A 19,059-nucleotide genomic window follows, 5' to 3' on the forward strand; every position below is an offset into this window, starting at 1 on the left:
TCTTAAATACGGCACCTCTCAATAACAGTGGTCTGTTCAGTCTTAATACATTCAGTATTTACCAGCAGCATCAACTATTTGACATCAGGCCCAAACAGCAGCTGTCACATGGTAAACTATATAATACACCATTAAAAAAAAATACATGTGATCAGGACTTTTGTTTTTCCCAGTAAAACTTTACAAAGTAGCTGCTCAACATTTAGACTCATTTCTGTTTGAACATATGTTTTGTAATCTTGTGACACACTGGGGGATGAACTGCCTGATTATGCTCTCGTTTTTAATGCCTTATTTACATGTTGGTAAAAGATGTGCCATCGTTCTATGAAGGTTTTGTGGAAATGTTTGTTTATTCATATTGAATATGGACAAACGAAAGTTGACTTCAATAAAAGGAAATTCTCAGTTTGTTTGTGTTGAATTGTTTTGACAACAATAATGATAACAATAAAGCATTTCTTTTCAATAATTGCGCTCAGTTATTTCTACAGGACTGTCTCAGAAAATTAGAATATTGTGATTTTCTGTAATGCAATTACAAAAACAAAAATGTCATACATTCTGGATTCATTACAAATCAACTGAAATATTGCAAGTCTTTTATTATTTTAAAATTGCTGATCATGGCTTACAGATTAAGAAAACTCAAATATCCTATCTCAAATTTTTATTAATTATTCTGAATCTGAATAAAAAAATTAGAATATTCTGGGAATCTTAAACTGTAAACCATAATCAGCAATATTTAAAAAAATAAAAGGCTTGCAATATTTCAGTTGATTTGCAATGAATACAGAATGTATGACATTTTTGTTTTTTTAATTGCATTACAGAAAATAAAGAACTTTATCACAATATTCTAATTTTCTGAGACAGTCCTGTATATTGCTAAATAAGCAATCAATTCACTCGTTCAAAAGCTTCTCTTCAGGAGTAAAAAATATACAATAAATATATAATAAAGTCACTGCTACAAGTAAAATATGAAATCAGCCTCACATTAAACATTATAGTTAAATTGATATTTTGTAAATATTTTAGCTTTGGAGACAAAATGTAACCACTGAATATGGCGCGCTATTAAAACTTGATTCTCATTCATAAAAATGGGAGGCGGAAATTGCTCTCTGATTGACAAGTAATTTGACCAATAACACGGTTACATCGCATCACTTCTACCTGCAGTTGGACAAATAAGAGAGTTCTGTTCTCGTATTCTCTCTTTTGTCCCGCCTCTCAAGTGACAGCGGACAAAAACCGATGGTCAATATCCGGAAACAGCAATAATGCAGCCTTCAAAATAAAAGCATGACGTTTAACTTGTTATAAAAATCGATGATTACCCGTTTAATTTTGACTGATTTGTTGTTATTTAAATTGTTTTAGTATATATTTAAATATACAATATTGTTTTACTCCTGCACTTTCAAATATCCATTACATTTCATTATGATAGTTTTTTATAGTGAAAGTTACGAGCGGAAGTCAGTAAACGTTACCGTAACCTGACGCTGGAGCGACGGCTCTTGTCGTTCAATGACGGACTCAATCCTCTTCGCATTTTTCATTTTTCTGTTTCACTCTACACGTCCCATTCATCCGTCATGGTGGCCGCTGCCCGTCTGCTTCCAGCCTTGTTCCTGTTTAGTTTTCCCGCCGCCGTGTGTTCGCGCAGAGACGTGATGGAGCTCGGAGACGCCGACTTTGATTACCTGGCAACGGAGCAGGAGACCATGCTGGTGACGTTCTACGCTCCATGGTAACGAGCGGCCTGGAGAGATCACTATTATATCTATATTATAATAAATAAATATATATATACAGGACTGTCTCAGAAAATTAGAATATTGTGATAAAGTTCTTTATTTTCTGTAATGCAATTTAAAAAAAAAAAAAAAATGTCATACATTCTGGATTCATTACAAATCAACTGAAATATTGCAAGCCTTTTATTATTTTAATATTGCTGATTGTGGCTTACAGTTTAAGATTAAGATTCCCAGAATATTCTAATTTTTTGAGATAGGATATTAAAATAAAAATATTAAAATAATAAAAGGCTTGCAATATTTCAGTTGATTTGTAATGAATCCAGAATGTATGACATTTTTGCATTAAAGATAATAAAGGACTTTATCACACTATTCTAATTTTCTGAGACAGTTCTGTATATGGGTCAATGACAAATAAGGATTTTCAACAGGTCAATTTTAAAATAATAAAAAAAAGAATATCTATTGCAGTAGTTCAAACATGTTGTGTACACATAAATTCACATACAGATTTTAAATTAAGTGATTTCAGAGTTTTTTGGCAAAATGAATTGGCACTGGCCTTAAAAAAAGTAATGTGGCACAACCATGATTCATATTAAAATAAATTAATTTCCTTAACATCTTGACATCTTTTTTACAAGTTTTCAGTGTTATACAAAAATTATTTTAATGGTCGCGCCACATGATATTTCATCAGTCAGTCAGACATCAGTCAAACTTTGTTTGTATATTATGATGGAAATATAAATATAAATGTGTATAAATCTTATACACTACAAGACATTTTGGAAATCATGCCAGATAGAAGAAGATTGATTTAAATACATTTAGAGTGAAAAAGGTTTTCAAAACAAGAGTCCTGGTCGGACGGTCGCACCACATGAAATTTAGACGCTTAAAACAACAACAAAATCCCAAATAACTAGTATTTTTTTTTAATTCAGGCGAGTCCATATGTGGGACAGGTAGTTCATATATATGGTATTTTTTTTATCCATTTAAACCTTTTTTGAATTGAAAAAAAAATCTGTTTTTCAAAAAATATAGGCGTCACGTCATTGATCCATATATATATATATATATATATATATATATATATATATATATATATATATTTTTTTATATATATTTGACCCACGTTATTGTACTTCTGTTCATGCTGCCTTTCCTTTTCTATTATATATATATTTTTCACCTCCTTACTTCCTATTCTTCGTTTCCTCCCTTACTCTCAGGTGTGGCCACTGTAAGAAATTGGCTCCAGAATTTGAAAAGGCAGCAAATCGACTTAAGGGAATTGTTCAATTAGCAAAGGTAACATTTTCTTCATTAAAAGCCATTCTTGTTATTATTATTAGTTGCATTAGTTGTGTCTGTTGTCTCCCAGGTGGACTGTACTGCTCACTCAGAGACCTGTGGTCGTTTTGGGGTCACTGGTTATCCCACTGTTAAGATCTTCAGGTACGGCAAAGACTCTGCCCCCTACGATGGACCCCGCACTGCAGGTAAAAACACATCTACTTTCTTTTTAAAGTCACAACTTTGATAGTTAATAAGTAAATATACATGTTGATTCATTTGTATTTAGATGGGATTTATCATTACATGAAGAAACAGACGGGCCCAGACTCAGTTCACCTGAAAACCAAAGAGGAGCTCCAGACCTTCACCAGCAACTATGATGCCAGCGTTGTCGGTAAGACTCCACTGAAAAGGCACAACTTCACCACTGTATGCAGGCCAGGCCTTCAGGTTGTGCTGTGGTTTTTTTTTTCCTCCACATTTAATTAAATCCAGCAGATCTGCACGAAATCTGTTTTACTGCAACGGCCTGATGCGTCTCAGTTAAGGAAAACGGCTTCAAGTACAGAAACGATTCAAATTCACAAACTCAAAATGAGGTACAAAAAGAGCAACGTGGTGCAAATGAAAAAACGTGCTGCAAAAAACAAAGACAAATGCAGCATCATCAAACGCTGCAAATAGAGAAACGATGCAAAGCACAAAACTATATAAAACAAGAACCATCTTCAAAAGAAAAACGCTTCATAACCGGTCACTACAACCGGAAGTGCTCCAAACCTGCAGGGGGCGCTCTCGGCGTAACAGCTCAACAGCTTTTTGTACCTGGTTTTGAGTTTGTGAATTTGAATGGTTTCTGTACTTGAAGCCGTTTTCCTTAACTGAGACGCATTAGGCCGTTGCAGTGCGTTTGGCCCTCGTCGGCCACCGTAGCTTTACTTGTGACTTTTGATGACTTGACATTATGTTGGGTGTTTTATTGCGTGATGTGCGTGTGTGTCAGGTGTGTTCTCGGGTGCTGACGGCTCTGGTCTGGCTGAGTTTCTGAAGGCTGCCGGTCTGCTAAGAGAACAGTTCAGATTTGCTCACATCACTAATCCGCAGATAGCTGAGGGGTACAAAGCTAATTCTGAGTGAGTTAACATACAAACATTACAACAGAAATATAACACGCAGTGTTTAGTATTTGTTTTGTTGTTTCACTGCATTCCTTTATTCAATTTTCACCATTTGTGGCATTAAATGACATAAGTACATGTGTTTTATATGCATATCTATTATTTTATGCATTTCCAGGAGTGTGCTGCTGTTTAGACCTCCCAGACTGGCCAGCGGGTTTGAGGATAGTGTTGTCGTCTTCAAGGATCATCTGAGCGTCAGCTCTTTGAGACGCTTCATCAGAGATCAGCTGTGAGATTCTTTGACTTCAGTGATCCTGGACATCAGCAGGACGGCTGTCTCACTCTGTCTTTCTCTCTAACTGTTCTGTAGCCATGGTCTGTGTCCTCACATGACTCTGGAGAACAGAGACCGCCTGAGAGCTCGGGACCTGCTCACAGCGTACTACGACATAGACTATCACCATAATGTCCGAGGGTCCAACTACTGGAGAAATAGGTAACACATATATACAGGTGACAGACCAATACACATGTTTCTATTGCATCTCTTATTTAGTATTTACTCGCTCAACCTCACTGGACTACGACAGAGTATTAGGGCCAAACTAAGACAAAAAAAATGGAAATTACGAGAATAAAGTCATAATATGAGAAAAAGTCATAATATTACGAGAATAAAGTTGTAATATTTTGAGAATAAAGTCGTAATATTTTGAGAATAAAGTCGTAATATTAAATATATTATAAATATATAAATATAACTTCATAAAATCTTCAATATTCCTCATTTTAACACTGCTCTTCCTGTTAGAGTTCTCATAAATTATATTCTCATAATATTACGACTTTATTCTCATAATATTACGACTTTATTCTCATAAATTACGACTTTATTCTCATAAATTACGACTTTAATCTCATAAATTACGACTTTATTCTCATAATATTACGACTTTATTCTCACAACATTATGACTTTATTTTCGTAATTTTACGACTTTATTCTCATAATATTACGACTTTATTCTATTACGCCTTTATTCTCGCAACATTATGATTTTATTTTCGTAATTCTACGATTTTATCCTCAAAATATTATGACTTTATTCTCGTAATTTCCAATTATTTTTTTGTCTTAGTTTGGCCCTAATACTCCGTCGTACTGGACACATACGCCTGCTGTTGGAGTTAAAGCTTGGAAGTGTTGATGGAGATAATTTTAGGAGAGAGAGGCATGGCTGTGCTCCATAGTAGATGGATGAGAATACTTTTGGTTGGTGTTGTGTAAGCAGCTTAACTTCCTCACCTATATGGGACACTCTGAGCTAACAATTGTGAGTTCACTTTGATTCATGTGACCAAAACCAGATCATCAACTGAATGTGGACCAAAGACTCTTAACACCCCAGGAAGTGGAATTAAGAGTCAGTGATTTACGTATGGGTTCTACAGTTAATAGGCTGGAAACTCCACTCTGGGCCATTTGAACTGACAAAATCTTAAAGATAGAAGGTGACACATCTTCTAAAACAAAAGAAAAAGTAATCCAGTTGCCCTTTGCTCAAGCCTTTAAGAGTGGCCATAACCTGAATGACTGAGAATCTACCCCAGCATTCTGCTTTGTGTTTTAAAGCCCTTTTCCTGTCTGTTTTGTTGTCAGGGTGATGAAAGTTGCCTCTAAGTTCCCTGGGCGGGGTCTGATGTTCTCCGTCGCTAATAAGAAAGACTTTCTGATTGAGCTGGAGGACGACTACGGTCTAGGGATGTCAGACGGAGGGGAACTGCCGTTCGTCACGATCCGGACAAAGCTGGGCCACAAGTTCATCATGAGGGAAGAGTTCACGTAGGTGACACGGACAAACCTGGTGAAGCTGCAATTTACAGGACTGTCTCAGAAAATTAGAATATTGTGATTTTCTGTAATGCAATTACAAAAACAAAAATGTCATACATTCTGGATTCATTACAAATCAACTGAAATATTGCAAGCCTTTTATTATTTTAATATTGCTGATCATGGCTTACAGCTTAAGAAAACTCAAATATCCTATCTCAAAAAATTAGAATATTCTGGGAATCTTAATCTTAAACTGTAAGCCATGATCAGCAATATTAAAATAATAAAAGGCTTGCAATATTTCAGTTGATTTGTAATAAATCCAAGTCTGTTTTGTTGTTTTTAATTGCATTACAGAAAATAAAGAACTTTATCACAATATTCTAATTTTCTGAGACAGTCCTGTATACTGTATCTAAATGACTCTGTCACTCTTCATAGGAGGGACGGTCAATCGCTGGAGAGGTTTTTGGGAGATTACTTTGCGGATCGTCTTAAACGTTACATCAAATCTGAACCCGTTCCTGAGAAGAACTTTGCTCCGGTCAAGGTGATGTAACCACTGAGCAGCTTGTTTTTGTAAATGTGTGCAAGTTTATGAGGAATGTGTTCTGTGTTGGAAAGAAGAACAGACAGAAAGGACATGATGGATTCCCCATTGGGACTTTCTCTTCTCCGCTTCTCCACCGTCTTCTAAAGTGCAGGTGGTTGTTGCTGAGTCGTTTGATGATATCGTCAAGGATCCATCCAAGGATGTTCTGATTCAGTTTTACTCTCCGTTGTGTCAACACTGCAAGAAACTGGAGCCGGTCTACAGAGAGCTGGCTGAAACGGTACAGAGCCTCACCTCGTTGTGTTGTTCCATTCATTTTCAATGGATAAAACTGCAATTTTCCAGCTGGAAAGGGAAATTGGATTAAATCAGATATTCACAGTACTCGAGTTGTTGAAAAAAATCAGGATGGTGGATTTTATCATATGGGGACAGATAATTTGTGCTGATTACAAATAATATAATATATTACAAATAATAGCAGTGACCAAAACACCTGCAGAAATACTGCAGGAATGACATAGCAGCAGTTAAATGCAGCCTTCTGTAAGCTTTAAATATCCACTGGGCTTACATCAAATACATCAAAACACAACAATAAAAAACACTTTTCTGAACTTATCAATATGACTCTGTCCTTCACAGGATAAGTCAAATGGATCACTGCAAAAACTCTAAATAAGAATATTTGTCTTATTTCTAGTTAAAATGTCTCATTTTAGTAAAAAAATCTCATTACACTTAAAACAAGACTCATCACTGGAAAAAACAACAATTTTCACCTGTTTCAAATAGATTTTCACTTGAAATAAGTAGAAAAATCTGCCAGTGGAACAAGATTTTTTTGGTTGTAATGAGAAGATAAATCTTGTCCCACTGGCAGATTTTCCTACTTATTTCAAGTGAAAATTTACTTGAAACAGGTGAAATTGGTCAAATAAGTTATTTTTCTGGTGATGACTCTAAATGTTGAAATAGCAGTAAAACCACATTCATTGATGAAATGACATAAGGGATGGAAAGGGGGGATGGCAGTTTTACAGGGGGGATGATTTGGACCATTTTTATTTCAGGAGGGGATGGGTCCCCCCTCATCCCCCCTCAACTCCAGTACTGGATATACATGTATATACTCCTGCGCAAAGAAAAAGTGATTATTTTCACAATCGGTCTACTCATGGAACAGTGTTGGTGTTTGCAGAAGATTGCAAAAACAATCAGAACTGAAACCTTCACTCAGAGAGATGTTTAAACTTACCGGATCCATGAATGTTTTACAAACCTAACAAAAGGCCATTATATGTCAGAGCAACACGTCTTAACATTACTAGTACAAATGAGTTTTTTGTAGTAAATGTGATACTTGATACTTGTTCTCAGCTGTATTCTGAGTCAAACACCGTCATTGCCAAGATGAACGCGGTTGACAACGACATCCCACTGCCGTATGAAGTCCAGGGGTGAGGATGGAGATTTCTGGTCCTGATTTCAAACAAGGACTCCATTAGTTATTTCATATATTTCTCCATTTCTCTCCAGGTATCCAACCATTTATTTTGCTCCAGTGGGTAAAAAAGATGAGCCCATACGATACCAGGTAAAACACAGTTAAATTAGTTTTTTTTTAGTTAAGGCTGTCTGCTAATATTACTCACATGATGTCAGATGATCACATTGTGTCTCCTTTCTGTTTTCAGGGAAATCGAGAACTCAAAGACTTTCTGAATTTTCTGAAGCGGGAGTCAAGTCACAATCTGTTGCTCAGTGGGTCTAAGGAAGAACTGTGAAACATCCACCCACCGGAACTGACTTCAAGATGGACCACCACGTTGTCTCCATGACAACTGCAGAAGTATAAAGTAGCCAAGTGTTGCTGACTCAACCAGAACTGAACTACAGATCACTAGTCAGGATATCCGCTGGCTAATTTTACAAAAAAAAAGAAGAAAACCCAACAAAGAAAGACAAATCCAGCCATATCCCTCCACTATTTCCACCACAACTTCCCATCATGTCACACTGCCTCACTGGATGGATTTATTTAAGGAGCCATCTTATATGCACTTTTTATTTCTTTGTATTTTATGCAATACTATAATGCAGTTGTGTTATTTATTTTAACATCTGTGGACTTTATATTTGGTGCTTTTTGTATTTATTTATTTACTTATTTATTTGAATTCTATCAGGTTCTTGTGACAAACTGTTGTCCGTTAATTGATGGAGAAGTTTATTCTGAGTGTTTTTACTGTCAGAGATCCTCTGGAACTATTTAATAAATTGGTGATTAACGTGTCTGTGGGCTCCAAGTTAACTCAGACCAAGTATTCAGATTCTTCTTCACTATTTCTGCTGCTGCTGCTGCTGCTGCTGCTGCTACTACTACTACTACTACTACTACTACTACTACTACTACTGTCATTTAGCAGATGCTTTTATCCAAAGCAACTTACATTTGAGAGAACAACACCAGCAGAAATCCCATAGCAGGTCCAGCTGGATCAGAGCTGGTCAGACTGAGACTCCAGTTGGAAACACGTGCTGCCACGCCAGAACTCAGGCTGTTTGTTCTGTTTTTGTGGTTGAAGTGTTCCCATCTCACCCAAAACAACAGTCCCTTTATACAAGAAAACTACAGGACTGTCTCAGAAAATTACAATATTGTGATAAAGTTCTTTATTTTCTGTAATGCAATTAAAATAACAAAAATGTCATACATTCTGGATTCATTACAAATCAACTGAAATATTGCAAGCCTTTTATTATTTTAATATTGCTGATTATGGCTTACAGTTTAAGATTAAGATTCCCAGAATATTCAAATTTTTTGAGATAAGATATTTGAGTTTTCTTAAACTGTAAGTCATGATCAGCAATATTAAAATAATAAAAGGCTTGCAATATTTCAGTTGATTTGTAATGAATCCAGAATGTATGACATTTTTGTTTTTGTAATTGCATTACAGAAAATCACAATATTCTAATTTTCTGAGACAGTCCTGTACATGTCTATGCTCGGGACCCCTGCCCTGCATGTTTTACATGTTTCCTTGCATCATCACACCTGATTCTAATTAATGGCCGTCATCAGCTTGTCATCCAGGTCTGGACAAGTCTGTTAATGACACAGTCATTTGTATCAGGATGTGTTGATGCATGGAAACATCTAAAACCTGCAGGACAGGAGGTCCTGAGCACCAGGGTTGAAGACCACTGTTTTAGGGGAAAGGTGAGCTCTTATTTTATTTATTTATTTATTTATTTTTTTCTCTCCCTTGTCTGCACACATATTAATGATTGATACCATGATGGTAGAAACCAAAAGTATATATACCGGTATGTGCATTATTACTATATTTAATATATATACGCATACATATGCGTACATATACATAAATATACACATACAAACCCAGTGATTTTTTTTTTTTTTTTTTTGGGGGGGGGGGGTGACGACATCCACTGCCAATCCAGGAAGCAGGAACACACGGAAACACACGTCAAGCACTGGAAATCTGCAACAAAAAACCACAAACAAAGCACGAAACCGGCACGGAGCCAACCAAAACAATAACAGCAATCGACCTAAATCTTGAGATCTGATCGCAGTCTGAGCTAAGCTATCGCTACCGCTACCTAAACCCAAAAACCAGAGAGCCAGCATGCAGGTGAACAAGCCAGTGTGTATGTCTGTGTGTGTGTGTGTGTGTGTGTGTGTGTGTGTGTGTGTGTGTGTGTGTGTGTGTGTGTGTGTGTGTGTGTGTGTGTGTGTGTGTGTGTGTATATATGTATATGATCATGTGTGTGTGTATATGCGTGTGACTAAGTGACTAAGTGACTGTGTGTGTGTGTAATAAACCAAACAAAGCTCCACCTGAAGTGTATCTATAGTGGGGGAGGGGGGGGAGCAACCCCGCCACCCGCGAGACCAGAGGCCGACACGGAAGAGCCCAGGAACCCAGGCCACCGGCAACCCCACAGAGGGAAGAAGTAGGAGGGAGGCAAGTGAGCTCTTATTTTGCACTTTTTAATTTAGCATTTTATTGGACTCCAGAGTCCTTACAAACATCAGGAAACTGGACCACATTACACCAGGAAACTGGACCATATTACACCAGGAAACTGGACCATATTACACCAGGAAACTGGACCATATTACACCAGGAAACTGGACCATATTACACCAGGAAACTGGACCATATTACACCAGGACACTGGACCATATTACACCAGGAAACTGGACCATATTACACTAGGAAACTGGACCATATTACACCAGGAAACTGGACCATATTACACCAGGAAACTGGACCATATTACACCAGGAAACTGGACCATATTACACCAGGAAACTGGACCACATTACACCAGGAAACTGGACCATATTACACCAGGAAACTGGACCATATTACACCAGGAAACTGGACCATATTACACTAGGAAACTGGACCATATTACACCAGGAAACTGGACCATATTACACCAGGAAACTGGACCATATTACACCAGGAAACTGGACCACATTACACCAGGAAACTGGACCACATTACACCTGTTAACTGGACCATATTACACCAGGAAACTGGACCATATTACACCAGGAAACTGGAACATATTACACCAGGAAACTGGACCACATTACACCAGGAAACTGGACCATATTACACCAGGAAACTGGACCATATTACACCAGGAAACTGGACCACATTACACCAGGAAACTGGACCACATTACACCAGGAAACTGGACCATATTACACCAGGAAACTGGACCACATTACACCAGGAAACTGGACCACATTACACCAGGAAACTGGACCATATTACACCAGGAAACTGGACCATATTACACCAGGAAACTGGACTATATTACACCAGGAAACTGGACCATATTACACCAGGACACTGGACCATATTACACCAGGAAACTGGACCATATTACACTAGGAAACTGGACCATATTACACCAGGAAACTGGACCATATTACACCAGGAAACTGGACCATATTACACCAGGAAACTGGACCATATTACACCAGGATACTGGACCATATTACACCAGGAAACTGGACCATATTACACTAGGAAACTGGACCATATTACACCAGGAAACTGGACCATATTACACCAGGAAACTGGACCATATTACACCAGGAAACTGGACCACATTACACCAGGAAACTGGACCATATTACACCAGGAAACTGGACCATATTACACCAGGAAACTGGACCATATTACACCAGGAAACTGGACCATATTACACTAGGAAACTGGACCATATTACACCAGGAAACTGGACCATATTACACCAGGAAACTGGACCATATTACACCAGGAAACTGGACCACATTACACCAGGAAACTGGACCACATTACACCAGGAAACTGGACCATATTACACCAGGAAACTGGACCATATTACACCAGGAAACTGGACTATATTACACCAGGAAACTGGACCATATTACACCAGGAAACTGGACAATATTACACCAGGAAACTGGAGCATATTACACCAGGAAACTGGAGCATATTGCACCAGGAAACTGGACCATATTACACCAGGAAACTGGACCACATTACACCAGGAAACTGGACCACATTACACCAGGAAACTGGACCATATTACACCAGGAAACTGGACCATATTACACCAGGAAACTGGACCACATTACACCAGGAAACTGGACCACATTACACCAGGAAACTGGACCATATTACACCAGGAAACTGGACTATATTACACCAGGAAACTGGACCATATTACACCAGGAAACTGGACCACATTACACCAGGAAACTGGACCACATTACACCAGGAAACTGGACCACATTACACCAGGAAACTGGACCATATTACACCAGGAAACTGGACCATATTACACCAGGAAACTGGACCATATTACACCAGGAAACTGGACCATATTACACCAGGAAACTGGACCACATTACACCAGGAAACTGGACCATATTACACCAGGAAACTGGACCATATTACACCAGGAAACTGGACCACATTACACCAGGAAACTGGACCATATTACACCAGGAAACTGGACCACATTGCACCAGGAAACTGGACCACATTACACCAGGAAACTGGACCACATTACACCAGGAAACTGGACCACATTACACCAGGAAACTGGACCATATTACACCAGGAAACTGGACCATATTACACCAGGAAACTGGACCATATTACACCAGGAAACTGGACCACATTACACCAGGAAACTGGACCATATTACACCAGGAAACTGGACCACATTACACCAGGAAACTGGACCATATTACACCAGGAAACTGGACCATATTACACCAGGAAACTGGACCATATTACACCAGGAAACTGGACCATATTACACCAGGAAACTGGACCACATTACACCAGGAAACTGGACCATATTACACCAGGAAACTGGACCATATTACACCAGGAAACTGGACCACATTACACCAGGAAACTGGACCATATTACACCAGGAAACTGGACCACATTACACCAGGAAACTGGACCATATTACACCAGGAAAGTGGACTACATTACACCAGGAAACTGGACCACATTACACCAGGAAACTGGACCATATTACACCAGGAAACTGGACCATATTACACCAGGAAACTGGACCATATTACACCAGGAAACTGGACCATATTACACCAGGAAACTGGACCATATTACACCAGGAAACTGGACCATATTACACCAGGAAACTGGACCACATTACACCAGGAAACTGGACCATATTACACCAGGAAACTGGACCATATTACACCAGGAAACTGGACCACGTTACACCAGGAAACTGGACCATATTACACCAGGAAACTGGACCATGTTACACCAGGAAACTGGAACATATTACACCAGGAAACTGGACCATATTACACCAGGAAACTGGACCACATTACACCAGGAAACTGGACCATATTACACCAGGAAACTGGACCATATTACACCAGGAAACTGGACCATATTACACCAGGAAACTGGACCACATTACACCAGGAAACTGGACCATATTACACCAGGAAACTGGACCACATTGCACCAGGAAACTGGACCACATTACACCAGGAAACTGGACCACATTACACCAGGAAACTGGACCACATTACACCAGGAAACTGGACCATATTACACCAGGAAACTGGACCATATTACACCAGGAAACTGGACCATATTACACCAGGAAACTGGACCACATTACACCAGGAAACTGGACCATATTACACCAGGAAACTGGACCATATTACACCAGGAAACTGGACCACATTACACCAGGAAACTGGACCATATTACACCAGGAAAGTGGACTACGTTACACCAGGAAACTGGACCATATTACACCAGGAAACTGGACCATATTACACCAGGAAACTGGACCATATTACACCAGGAAACTGGACCACATTACACCAGGAAACTGGACCACGTTACACCAGGAAACTGGACCATATTACACCAGGAAACTGGACCATGTTACACCAGGAAACTGGACCATATTACACCAGGAAACTGGACCATATTACACCAGGAAACTGGACCACATTACACCAGGAAACTGGACCATATTACACCAGGAAACTGGACCATATTACACCAGGAAACTGGACCATATTACACCAGGAAACTGGACCACATTACACCAGGAAACTGGACCATATTACACCAGGAAACTGGACCATATTACACCAGGAAACTGGACCATATTACACCAGGAAACTGGACCACATTACACCAGGAAACTGGACCATATTACACCAGGAAACTGGACCATATTACACCAGGAAACTGGACCATATTACACCAGGAAACTGGACCATATTACACCAGGAAACTGGACCATATTACACCAGGAAACTGGACCATATTACACCAGGAAACTGGACCACATTACACCAGGAAACTGGACCACATTACACCAGGAAACTGGACCATATTACACCAGGAAACTGGACCATATTACACCAGGAAACTGGACCACATTACACCAGGAAACTGGACCATATTACACCAGGAAACTGGACCATATTACACCAGGAAACTGGACCACATTACACCAGGAAACTGGACCACATTACACCAGGAAACTGGACCATATTACACCAGGAAACTGGACCATATTACACCAGGAAACTGGACCACATTACACCAGGAAACTGGACCACATTACACCAGGAAACTGGACCATATTACACCAGGAAACTGGACCATATTACACCAGGAAACTGGACCACATTACACCAGGAAACTGGACCACATTACACCAGGAAACTGGACCATATTACACCAGGAAACTGGACCACATTACACCAGGAAACTGGACCACATTACACCAGGAAACTGGGCCACATTACACCAGGAAACTGGACCATATTACACCAGGAAACTGGCCATATTACACTAGGAAACTGGACCATATTACACCAGGAAACTGGACCATATTACACCAGGAAACTGGACCACATTACACCAGGAAACTGGACCACATTACACCAGGAAACTGGACCACATTACACCAGGAAACTGGACCACATTACACCAGGAAACTGGACCACATTACACCAGGAAACTGGACCATATTACACCAGGAAACTGGACCACATTACACCAGGAAACTGGACCACATTACACCAGGAAACTGGACCATATTACACCAGGAAACTGGACCATATTACACCAGGAAACTGGACCATATTACACCAGGAAACTGGACCACATTACACCAGGAAACTGGACCATATTACACCAGGAAACTGGACCATACACCAGGAAACTGGACCATATTACACCAGGAAACTGGACCACATTACACCAGGAAACTGGACCACATTACACCAGGAAACTGGACCACATTACACCAGGAAACTGGACCACATTACACCAGGAAACTGGCCATATTACACCAGGAAACTGGACCATATTACACCAGGAAACTGGACCAGGAAACTGGACCATATTACACCAGGAAACTGGACCATATTACACCAGGAAACTGGACCAGGAAACTGGACCATATTACACCAGGAAACTGGACCACATTACACCAGGAAACTGGACCACATTACACCAGGAAACTGGATCACATTACACCAGGAAACTGGACCATATTACACCAGGAAACTGGACCATATTACACCAGGAAACTGGACCATATTACACCAGGAAACTGGACCATATTACACCAGGAAACTGGACCATATTACACCAGGAAACTGGACCACATTACACCAGGAAACTGGACCATATTACACCAGGAAACTGGACCATATTACACCAGGAAACTGGACCATATTACACCAGGAAACTGGACCATATTACACCAGGAAACTGGACCACATTACACCAGGAAACTGGACCACATTACACCAGGAAACTGGACCATATTACACCAGGAAACTGGACCATACACCAGGAAACTGGACCATATTACACCAGGAAACTGGACCACATTACACCAGGAAACTGGACCATATTACACCAGGAAACTGGACCATATTACACCAGGAAACTGGACCATATTACACCAGGAAACTGGACCACATTACACCAGGAAACTGGACCACATTACACCAGGAAACTGGACCATATTACACCAGGAAACTGGACCATATTACACCAGGAAACTGGACCACATTACACCAGGAAACTGGACCACATTACACCAGGAAACTGGACCATATTACACCAGGAAACTGGACCATATTACACCAGGAAACTGGACCACATTACACCAGGAAACTGGACCACATTACACCAGGAAACTGGACCATATTACACCAGGAAACTGGACCACATTACACCAGGAAACTGGACCACATTACACCAGGAAACTGGGCCACATTACACCAGGAAACTGGACCATATTACACCAGGAAACTGGCCATATTACACTAGGAAACTGGACCATATTACACCAGGAAACTGGACCATATTACACCAGGAAACTGGACCACATTACACCAGGAAACTGGACCACATTACACCAGGAAACTGGACCACATTACACCAGGAAACTGGACCACATTACACCAGGAAACTGGACCACATTACACCAGGAAACTGGACCATATTACACCAGGAAACTGGACCACATTACACCAGGAAACTGGACCACATTACACCAGGAAACTGGACCATATTGCACCAGGAAACTGGACCATATTACACCAGGAAACTGGACCATATTACACCAGGAAACTGGACCATATTACACCAGGAAACTGGACCACATTACACCAGGAAACTGGACCATACACCAGGAAACTGGACCATATTACACCAGGAAACTGGACCACATTACACCAGGAAACTGGACCACATTACACCAGGAAACTGGACCACATTACACCAGGAAACTGGACCACATTACACCAGGAAACTGGCCATATTACACCAGGAAACTGGACCATATTACACCAGGAAACTGGACCAGGAAACTGGACCATATTACACCAGGAAACTGGACCATATTACACCAGGAAACTGGACCAGGAAACTGGACCATATTACACCAGGAAACTGGACCACATTACACCAGGAAACTGGACCACATTACACCAGGAAACTGGATCACATTACACCAGGAAACTGGACCATATTACACCAGGAAACTGGACCATATTACACCAGGAAACTGGACCATATTACACCAGGAAACTGGACCATATTACACCAGGAAACTGGACCATATTACACCAGGAAACTGGACCACATTACACCAGGAAACTGGACCATATTACACCAGGAAACTGGACCATATTACACCAGGAAACTGGACCATATTACACCAGGAAACTGGACCATATTACACCAGGAAACTGGACCACATTACACCAGGAAACTGGACCACATTACACCAGGAAACTGGACCATATTACACCAGGAAACTGGACCATACACCAGGAAACTGGACCATATTACACCAGGAAACTGGACCACATTACACCAGGAAACTGGACCATATTACACCAGGAAACTGGACCATATTACACCAGGAAACTGGACCACATTACACCAGGAAACTGGACCATATTACACCAGGAAACTGGACCACATTACACCAGGAAACTGGACCACATTACACCAGGAAACTGGACCACATTACACCAGGAAACTGGACCACATTACACCAGGAAACTGGACCATATTACACCAGGAAACTGGACCATATTACACCAGGAAACTGGACCATATTACACCAGGAAACTGGACCACATTACACCAGGAAACTGGACCACATTACACCAGGAAACTGGACCACATTACACCAGGAAACTGGACCGTATTACACCAGGAAACTGGACCACATTACACCAGGAAACTGGACCATATTACACCAGGAAACTGGACCACATTACACCAGGAAACTGGACCATATTACACCAGGAAACTGGACCACATTACACCAGGAAACTGGACCACGTTACACCAGGAAACTGGACCACATTACACCAGGAAACTGGACCACATTACACCAGGAAACTGGACCATATTACACCAGGAAACTGGACCACATTACACCAGGAAACTGGACCATATTACACCAGGAAACTGGACCATATTACACCAGGAAACTGGACCACATTACACCAGGAAACTGGACCACATTACACCAGGAAACTGGACCATAGTACACCAGGAAACTGGACCATAGTACACCAGGAACCTGGACCACAGTACACCAGGAAACTGGACCATATTACACCAGGAAACTGGACCATATTACACCAGGAAACTGGACCACATTACACCAGGAAACTGGACCACATTACACCAGGAAACTGGACCATAGTACACCAGGAAACTGGACCATATTACACCAGGAAACTGGACCATATTACACCGGTCATGAAATCACTACACTGGCTTCCAGTGAGTCAAAGGATAGAGTTTAAAATCTTCCTGCTGGTCTACAAAGACCTGAATGGTCTTGACCAAAATCCATGCTGGATCTGTTAGTTCCTATGAAGCTCCCAGACCCCTGAGGTTCATCTGGATCTGGTTTGTTGTGGTTCCAGAACCAGAACCAAGCAAGGTTCATCAGCGTTCAGTTATTCTGCTCCTCACCGGTGGAACAAACTTCCTGTAGACCTGAGGTCTGCTGCAACTGTCAGCTACTTTAAATCAGGATAAAAACATTACTATTTACTGAAACATACTCCTAAATTAAACTTACCTGCTGTACTCTACTGCCCTTATTTTTTAACAACGTGTGCTTTTTATTATTTTACCTATTTTCTTATCATTTTATTTGTTATTTACTGTTTAATTGTGTCTTGCCGCTTTTAATGTTGATGTAAAGCACTTTGAACTAATGTGTTGAATTGTGCTGTATAAATAAACTTGCCTTGCCTTGCCTTAATATTTTATGTCAACAGGTATTTGCAAACTTCTGGCAACAGGTTGCAACTGCATTATCCTCGATAACAGCACAGAATATTCTAATAAACCCTCAA

General features: G+C 40.2%; 1 protein-coding gene across 1 annotated transcript; it reads left to right on the forward strand.

Annotated features, from left to right (window-relative positions):
• Positions 1 to 1,508: 1,508 nt before the first annotated feature.
• pdia8 (protein disulfide isomerase family A, member 8) lies at positions 1,509 to 8,885 on the forward strand. Its single transcript, XM_061741729.1, has 13 exons — positions 1,509 to 1,762; positions 3,014 to 3,092; positions 3,166 to 3,283; positions 3,367 to 3,474; positions 4,084 to 4,213; positions 4,377 to 4,490; positions 4,572 to 4,697; positions 5,861 to 6,043; positions 6,479 to 6,587; positions 6,742 to 6,870; positions 7,971 to 8,050; positions 8,130 to 8,187; positions 8,288 to 8,885. The coding sequence occupies exons 1-13, from the start codon at positions 1,608 to 1,610 to the stop codon at positions 8,375 to 8,377; spliced, it is 1,479 nt and encodes a 492-aa protein (XP_061597713.1). The 5' UTR covers positions 1,509 to 1,607; the 3' UTR covers positions 8,378 to 8,885.
• Positions 8,886 to 19,059: the final 10,174 nt, after the last annotated feature.

The sequence above is a fragment of the Cololabis saira genome, chromosome 15 (genome assembly GCF_033807715.1).
Source record: "Cololabis saira isolate AMF1-May2022 chromosome 15, fColSai1.1, whole genome shotgun sequence".
Lineage (NCBI taxonomy): Eukaryota > Metazoa > Chordata > Actinopteri > Beloniformes > Belonidae > Cololabis > Cololabis saira.